Genomic DNA, 9,487 nt, shown 5'->3' on the forward strand with positions numbered 1-9,487 from the left:
AGAGAACCACAAATGTTACTGGATAAACTGATTTTGATCATATAAAAACCAAAGCAAGCTCTTTCAGAGTTGGCACTCTGAAATACCTTGCAATTACTTTTTAAATTCTGCTTTGCTTTCTTCTTTCTTACAAAAATAAGTTAAAAGACTCATGCTTTTCATATTTAAGAATTAAGTTTTTAATGTGTTCTTTTTTCCTATCTATTGTGGGTCCCTTCCAGATCAGGATATTCTATGATTCCTTACCTCTGTTTCTAAGACACTCCAAACTATGAGCTACCTTCCCTGAATTTGGATCCTTTACAGACAATGTAAATTGTGTATTTAAGGATACTTCTGGGTAGATTTTGCTTGAAAAACAAATAATAAGATTAAACTTCTCAACAGTATCCATTCTAGTGTAAAATTGAAAGCTCCTTTCTACAGCATTATTGATTAAGGAGGTTGCACTCAGTTTGGAAGATGTGGTTTTGTTGCAATGACATATTTGCATTGACATTTTGGATAATGAGTTCTAGTATACCTGCCTTTCTGTTAAATATACTTAGTGCCTTGTTCTGCTGGGAGCTCAAATTCAATTATCTACAAACATTCTTTGTAATTGGTGTGTAAACCTTCATGTCAAAAGATTTATTTTTCTAACCAATTGACGTGCTAATTTTTAATTCATAAAAGTGACGACGATATTACTTAAAAAATAAAATCTGTGACTACTCTAGAAGCATGGCAATAGGCACTTGTCTAAACAACTGTAGACATACTTTGCATTTTGAATTTGTGACTTTCTTAACATATAGAGAAGTCTGCAGTTTTGTATATCGGAAAAAATCCATAAATGTCTACCAAAGTACAATGTATTTTCATATTACAGATGATTCACCTCCTGCAGAACGAGAACCAGGTGAAGTTGTAGACAGCCTGGTAGGCAAACAAGTGGAATATGCCAAAGAAGATGGCTCAAAACGGACTGGCATGGTCATTCATCAAGTTGAAGCCAAACCGTCTGTCTATTTCATCAAGTTTGATGATGATTTCCATATTTATGTCTATGATTTGGTGAAGACATCCTAGACATCATCATGAACTTCTGCCAAATTTGTGGAACTATTAAATGTAAAATTTGTAGACACAGACTTGACTGGTTTTCAGTTGAATGAAAATTTAAATGTCCCTGTGAACCCACAATCTCTGCCGGCAACTGTTTTGTTCTGAATAATACAAATTTATGTGAATATGACATATCTCGTGTAAGAGAGCTCCTTTTCTTGAAGGAAATCACTACATTTGGGTGGTAGGGAGTTAAAAGCAAAGAACAGTTGCAAATTCAAGCTGTGTGAAGTCAATCTAGTATTGTAATCTAGATTTTTTCTTAGATTAACTTTTTCTTCAACCTTGCATCACCTGTTCAACTGCCACATGCAAGTGTAGTTTGCTATTTTCCATATGCCTTCTTTTGCAACATTAATTTCTTGGCTACTGGCAGTCCTTGTTTTCTGGGTTGGGACAGAGGTGACTTTTCTGAAAGATTTAAACAGTTTGTGCATCAGTAAGGAGTGTCTAACCCATGTAACATCAATTTACTGTGTTTCTACTCTTTGTTTCAAATTAAGTTGTTAAATACTTTAGTGTTTTTTACTAGTCACAAGGCAGTAGGATATCAAGTGTTTGACTTATGCACCTTTCAGTGAAAAGGCTTTAAACTATAAAAATATATTTAATCTGTATATCCAGTTAATTAGAAAATGAAGGTTAAGGGCCTGTATTTACAAATTGTAGGAACCAGTAAAATATACACAACAAAGCTGCCATTAATCCTAAATGTTGTGTTCTGTTTTGTTATATACATTTCGTAGCAGAATACAAGTGCTTGGTGCCACATGTTTAACAGTATATAATGCTACTTAAGCAGACTTTGGACTACACACTGGCAATCAGTAGTCTCTCATTTAATATCAGAACCTAGCAACTTGGATGTTTGTGTGTGGACTTAGAAACCTAGTATTAGTTAATCTTTTACACAGTAAATACAAGTTTATGTGGGAGGGAGGTCCTTTTACACTGAGGACCTCCTTTAGAGAAGGACAAGCATTTGTTGCCTTCTCCTCAGTCTGCTGTATTCCTTTGCTTTGTTTTGTGCTGGGATTTGCTATTGTTTTTAACCATTTTGGTTCAAGAAGGCATAATTTCAATGCATTCTATTTTTGGCTTTTCCACGTAAGGAGTGTCCAGACAAATCTACAGTTTAAACCTGCTGTTGCCTTTTGTGGTGTACTTGCTTTGAGGTATGCCATTAACATGAATTTCATTCGGTGAACACTAGAGTTATGCATGCCAGTGGTGTACTATCTAATGGGAGCTATAGGCTGTCTCAGTGGTTCAGTCATCTGCATTAGATTGTGGATGCAAATAACAGCCCACAACAGCAGAATCCTTTCACAGTTTTAATCTTGCAAGATAGTTGTAAATCAAGGTTAGGGTATTTGGGTTATTTTAAGAGTAGCAACTTTTAAAAGCATCATAATTGTAATGAGGATCATCACAGCAACAAAATTTTCATGGTGAGGCAGAGCTCTACAGGCTTCAAACCACTGCTTTACAGAAATGCAGTATGTGAAGAATGTGAATACAGTCAACACTATTGATGGAAAAAAGGAATACATAGATATCCAACCTTATGATGTTAGTGGAAGGATGCAGGAGAGATACTGCTAATCAGAGATCAGGAGTCTGACCTCTATTGTGGGTATTCTTAATAGCAAAGACAGTGGCTTAAGTCCTTTTCTGTCCTTTTTTTTTTTGCCTGATTTCATACTTTAGCCTTAAGGCTTGTGCCTCATTATGCTGTTATAATGGTAATACTGTATAAATATGGTATCAATTCTTTGTCCCTTGCTACTATATTGCATTATGTCCTGTATTTCATCATGGGCAACCAAAGGCAGGCTATTGTCTTTCAGTTCACAACTTCTCAATCCAGTCTTTAAGCACCAAGTATCTGAGTCACTAAATTTTCATTGTGTTTTGAACAAAATGAGCAGATTTGCAACACAGTGCTTTCATCCTGCAGATCTGTTATGTGCTTCCTATTGACTCTTAAGAGTCCTGCATGTAAATCTCAAAGCTGAGCCTGGCTCCATGAGCCCAAGTTGATATTTGTGGCACAAGAATGAGTGTATTGATTACACACAAATTACACTAATAACTTAGTACAATGAATTTTGGGCTTTGCGTCTAAGGATGTAACAACAAGGTTTGTTTTGAAATATTTGAGGTTTAGCTCTACTGGAACATTTTTAGCATTTGGCTTGCATTTGTGAAGTTTTATGTAAGCCACTCTAATACACCACATATTTTGCTAATTAGAATATAATCTATACAGTATATACTGTCAAATTTTATGGTTGTTTTTAGATGTCCCCATTGTCTGTTGCATGGGTTTTTTTCTTTTCATCTTTTTTTTCTTAAGGTTTGTGTGGAGGGGTAGTTTTGGTTTTGTGGTTGGTTTTTTTAATAGCTCAAACCACCTTTTTGGGACTTGAGACTTATTCCACTCCCTGCCATCTGTTTTGGGCTTACTTTAGGCTCATGTTTCAGATCTGCATGCAGTGCTTGCATTACCCTAGTAACTACATGTTGGTCCCTTGTTCTAGGGGTTCAACATTACTTTCCAAATTTATCATAGGTCTTGTGATGACACAAGCCATGGATCTTTGTATAAAAATCATTGGCCTCTCATTTACCACACAAGCCATGGATCTTTGTATAAAAATCATTGGCCTCTCATTTACCTGCTGTAGCATTGTTGTATATTGTATGTGCATGATGTCAAGCTGCCATGGAAAACTCTTAAAAAGGAAAAAAAAAACCCACCTTAAATGCAGACCATCCTTTTTTGCATGCTTAGAAGGTTAGAACATTCAATGTAACAAATGGAAGTTGCATGTTATAACGTTTAGGTTTGGGGTTTGTTCTGTTTTTGTGTTCAGTTTTTTGTGAATTTCCTTATTGTGCTGTTTAAATGGTTGTTAATAGGATTAAATGCACTGGTGAGGCAAACATAGTTCCAACAAAAGGTAATTTTCCAGTTGTATGTCATACAGCATTTGAAGGGACCATGTATTCTGTTCAAGAATAAATAAAATCATAATTGATAAGTAAAACAATGAATTTTTTTCTTTTGAATGCCAAACCCTAAACTAAGTGGGACTACATAAAGACTGAAATACTTTGGGGAAAATCCTATTTATTACAATAGGTATACATAATCTTTAAATTAATTCTTTAAAATGGAGGATTTATCTTCAAATAGAATAAATTACCGTTGCTTCAGGGAAAAATAATTAGGGTAAAATACAGTTTCTGGTTCCTTGAAAATGTTGTGCATTTTGTATTTTATATCATTAGTGCAATTTGGATGGTTCTTGGTATGTGTATAGTTCAAAGGTCTTTGTGTTCACATTTTAAAATTAGGTAGTGACTTCATCTTTAAAGCTTGGTTTCATTATTTTTATTTTCTTTGCATTTAGAAGTATGAACATTTTAAATCTGTTGCTTAATTCTGTAAGTAATTTTAATAATTATGATGTAACTCTATCCTTAAAACATTTAAAATAAATCCTTTATGTGCAACTCATGACTTTAAATTTTATTCTCATGAGCAAAATGTGGTGATGTGACTTCAGACTGCAAAGAAGCAGTTTCTTCAGTATTTTAATTTTAAAAGGCTTAGTATTTTAAAGTTGGGCCATGTGTGCTGGTATAATACTTTCCCCTGTGAAATAAGTTTGCTTGCTAAGTCAATTCTTTTTCCCCATGTAAGTATGAATGTCAGTAAGATGGAATTTCACTGAGGTAAAGTATAATGCTTAAATTGTATTTCACCAAAAAAAGGAAAATTCCTCCTCAGGGGTTTATGCAAGTCTGTGAGGAAGCGTCTTATTTCCAGAACACACTAGCTCACACTGTAATCAGTAGTTAAGCAGCAGGGAACACTAGAAATGTTTGTCAGTGTTTAGCTCATAGATTTGACTGCTTTGAATTAATGGGCTTAACTAGAATTGGAATTTTATTTTACTCACTAAATTTAAAAAAAAACAGTAGAATTTATCCAAAACTAGACATGATGAGCAGTGAAGAGAATAATAGCCCAGTTCTGTGAATTTCCTTGAGGCACATAAAGTATTTCATACTAATCAATGAACACTTAATTATTTTCTGTTGCTTAAGGTAAATTACCAAGCTTGATTTTGAATACTGAAACCTGATTATAGGTGGAAAAAATCTTATAGGAATAGCCTATGGTGTTTCTGTCCTGGTCTGAAAGACAGGTGTCTTCTAAGGAAGGCAGGAGGCTCCCTTGGAATGGAATATGTAATCCCCTTCCCTCCAAAATACTATAATTTTGAAATTAAGGGGCTTAATTTTGAAATTAAGGGGCTTTCAGGCAAAGGTCTGGGGATAGGAATAACAGTTCTTTACTAGTCTGTATAACAAAGCAAACAAACAACAATACCTATGGCAGTTGCAACAAATAGAATCAGAAACCCAGTATCAGCCTTCTCAGCCACAGGCACTTTCCCATTTAGTGTAGTGATGGTCGCAGCTGGCAGGGGTGCTGGTGGCTCCCGGTGGGCAGGGCAGGTGCGATGATTCCCCCGCAGCTGCAGGAGGTGCTCTGGAGTGAGCTCGGGGAGCACGTGGTAATGGCGGCTTGACCAAGATGGGAAGGGATAGAAGAGAGGCTTGTTTCCCAAACCCCTGGGGCAGTTGATCCTGGTGCCACAGCAGGACTCTCGGAAGCAGCAAGCTGGAACAGCAGGAATGAGCAAAAATCCTGGGGTGGTGAACGAGAGGTATCAGAATGTGAAAAACGCCAGTCACTTGGTTTTTAAAATTTTAAAAGTTTAATAATAATAAAATGGTTATAAAAATAGTAATACAATTAGAGTAATAAAAATTTAGAGTTAGGACAATTACAAGGCAATAAAAAGCAAAGAATTACCGACGTCCGGATGCTCTCGGGCACTTAAGCCCGATAAGCATGTTTTGTGAACAAAGGGATAACCCTTAAAAACCATACACTGTTGCATATTCATACATACTTCATGGTTATGCATACATTCTATTTAAAATAAGAAACTCTGTCTGGAATATGTCAACTCCTTCTTCTAATCCCCACGGCGTCTTCGAGTCTGAGCAAGGCCTGAAGAAATTAGCTTCTTCTGATAAGAAAACCATAAATTCCTCTTCTCTGGAAGATTTATGTGTTCTGTGATGGTTACCTCGAAGCGAGTATTTCATTCTTTAAAAAAAAAAAACACATACATGGTTTCTATTTTAACTACAAAACTACACTTACCATACTATCAAAATGTTAATACAGCACTTCTAATCAATATAACATAATACATATAGTATTCCATTTAATATTTGCGAAAAGCCAATAATAAAATATGCATTTTTCACAATCCCTCCTCTTATTCTTTATAAATCATTTGGCTTGAGCAATATTTCTTATCCAATTGCATTCTTTGGACTATGTTGGTAATCAAATAAAACATGGGATTAAACAAGGAAGAAACATCAGAACAGTTGTAACACATAAAAGGAAGAATCCTAATTTCTTCCACCATCCCATCCTCGATACATAACCCCACCAGTTCGTTTTTAACATTGTTTTCCAATTTTTGGGCCGGTATCTGGGTTATTTCTTTCTGATATTCTTTGTTTTTTCCAGTATGACTTTCCTGTTGTCATCTATTTTCAACAATCTGATATATTAAACTTTCCACAAACACCCCCTTCTTTAGCCAATAGTCTAAAGCCAACCTTTTCTGATACGCTACAGTTTTTGTTTGGCTTTGCTGATTTGATATTAATTCCAATGCCTGAGCAGCTTTGTTTGTTATCATCTTTGTAAATGCTTGGAGTCCTATAATATGATTCAGTATATAATTTGGGGCCAACACAGAGCTAGATTGCTGTGCTGGTTTCACCTTTTTGTTTACTATTTGCCTTTTTGCCGAATCTTGGACTATATCTCTGAGATCAAATGTAAAACAAATCCATCTCTCTCCTTTTGGACATTCAATGCCCCATCTACTACCACTTTTTTTCCTAAATTCTCTGTAATCCAGTATTTTTCCCCATTTTGCCTACAGGTACTTAATTTGGATGGGTTATAACAGTGGCTGTTGACATGGGTGTGTGTAACAAAAAAGGAACTTTGGTTTCTTTCCATGTAATATTTTCTGTAGCATTTGTGACACGATCTTGCCGGTATCACGAAAGGTAAAAGACAAGAAATGAGAGACAAAAACAGGAATAACAGAGGTCTGGTATGGCTTATACCCCCACCTCCCCTGTCTATGGAGTTGCTTCCCATAGCAGCTATGTGTGATCTTCTTGGCGGCGAGTACAGTGGTCAATCCAGGCTTGCCCTCTGTTTCCCTTGTCACTCATTTTTACTAAGTTTTTTTTTTAGGCAAGTAATTTTTGATACTCCTTAACTGTAGTTTCCCACTGTTCCTCAGGTATCTCTCAGTCAACAGGCACTAATAATTTCCATCCAAAAAACAAAGTTATTACTTCAGTTGTTTTGAGTTCTATCTGTATAGGGGATAGATTCAGTACTCAATACCTCTTGCAACGAGAACATAGATTTTGTGAACTACAATACCAATTATTCCCATAATTTGAACATTTACTTATAACCCAGTTAGCGTGTCCAGCACTGGGATGAATCAAATAAAGTATACAGTATAGTACTAATGGTAATTTCCCTTCTTCCCTGTACAAGTCACAGGCTAAGGCCAGAATATAAGAACTCTTTGACTAAAACAGTCCCGATCCTCCAGTTTGAAGTGGCAGTATTTCTCTCCTAAGGAGGTGTAGGAGGCATCTTAGGGCTTATTCAGGCAGCGCTTAAAACCAGTGATGTAAGCTTTGCCTTATTTCTCAGTTAGGTGATATTCTTTGTACCTTCCTTGGTTCATTTGGGTCTTCCCAAACCGTTACCACCCAATCCCAGTTTAAAGTCAATTTGGTATCACCCGGTTTTAATGTGATAGTCCATTCTTCAAGGTTCTTCACCAGTCCTTTGATTTTGCTGGCTTGAATTCACCCTCTTTCTATGGTTCGGATTGCTGCTTTAGTGGTACCTGGAAAGGACTTCTTAATAACACAGTGTTAAAAGAAAGACAATACTGCATTAACTTTTACCATTAGTTTTCTTCAAAACTTTCTGGGTTTAACTAAAAGCTTTTTCTACAGCCGCCTCATCTTCTTGTATCCAGCTGTGCTAATAGCTGCAGAGGCCAATTCCTCTTCCTGTGAGCTATAATTAGTTAAATTAAAAAGACCAGGCCAATTTTAACACGAGATGTATCACATCTCTTGCTTTTTACTTTTTAGGCAACATTTAACTGTTTTAGTCTTACAGACCCATTCTTCATAACAAAAGCCTCCTCTTCTTAACAACAAAAAACCCAGAAAGAAAAAAGAAATCTTGCATAAAAAAATAAATCACTTTGTGAAAGTCAGCTATCTCTGCCTTGATCTTATCTCTAGTGGAGGTCCCTCTCTCCCTCTTTTTCACACCCTTGCATTTAACTCTGTCCTTCACCTCTCTCTCTCCCTCTCTTTCTCTCTCTTCACATTCAACCATCAATCCACTTTCTAACATCAGTCCACATTCCAATGTCTCTGAGAGGTAAGTCTGCCAATCACCCCTCCCCCCCTTTTTCAACTTCTTTAGAAATTAAATTACTTTTGTTAGGTGCGTTCTGCAAGCGTGCAATTCACGGCACCCTCCACCAAGGCTACTAGCCACTCACAGCTGACACAGTGCCAAAATTAAAGACTTGTTTTGCTATCACAATTTTTACATTCACAAGCTTGAAAAGGTTGCAGGAACAAGATAAACAGCAATTTACTTCCAAAGTGACCCTGCCTGCACCAAAAAAATTAAGGCAATGCTAGTTAGTGCAATGCAATTTGCAACGTAGCCAAGGTTTGATTTGGGAAGGGCATCTGAGGACACAGAGCATGAGTTTTACAATTCTATAATTTGAAGAGGGAATGGACAAAATATGAATACAATTTTTGGGGGGGGGGGGGGGGGGGACAGCAAGTAAGAAATTTGTCTCTGCAATACCTTCTCTTTGACTGCCAGGAAACACTGTCCAAAGAGGCTCCTGTGATACAAAGAATAACTGGATGGGAAGAGGCACTCTTGAATTCAAGCCTCAATGTCACAATAGGAAACAGCACCTGAGCACTGCAGTGTTGAAGCACCCTGCCTGCAAACTCACTAGAGGCAAGCTACTGTTGCCACGCTGCAGGGCTACCTGCAGCACAGAGGGAATCATGACCAAGCCCTCCCTGCAGGCCTGGATAAACCACACAAGGAACCCACAACTTCCTCATAGCTCTCTAACTCATTTAAGAAATAAAACTACAGCAAGCAGAGACACCCCCCCACCCTCTT

General features: G+C 36.9%; 1 protein-coding gene across 6 annotated transcripts in view; it reads left to right on the forward strand.

The window, feature by feature from the left end:
* The window catches only part of LOC137465601 (spindlin-Z-like), a 122,224-nt gene extending 117,595 nt beyond the window's left edge, over nt 1-4,629 (forward strand). For all 6 annotated transcript variants that reach the window (XM_068177673.1, XM_068177671.1, XM_068177670.1 and 3 more), the window contains one exon: nt 872-4,629. In XM_068177673.1, coding sequence (XP_068033774.1) covers nt 872-1,071 — 200 coding nt within the window. In that variant the 3' untranslated portion in view covers nt 1,072-4,629. The remainder of the gene's footprint in view (nt 1-871) is intronic.
* Nucleotides 4,630-9,487: the final 4,858 nt, after the last annotated feature.

This window comes from Anomalospiza imberbis (genome assembly GCF_031753505.1).
Source record: "Anomalospiza imberbis isolate Cuckoo-Finch-1a 21T00152 chromosome W unlocalized genomic scaffold, ASM3175350v1 scaffold_31, whole genome shotgun sequence".
Lineage (NCBI taxonomy): Eukaryota > Metazoa > Chordata > Aves > Passeriformes > Viduidae > Anomalospiza > Anomalospiza imberbis.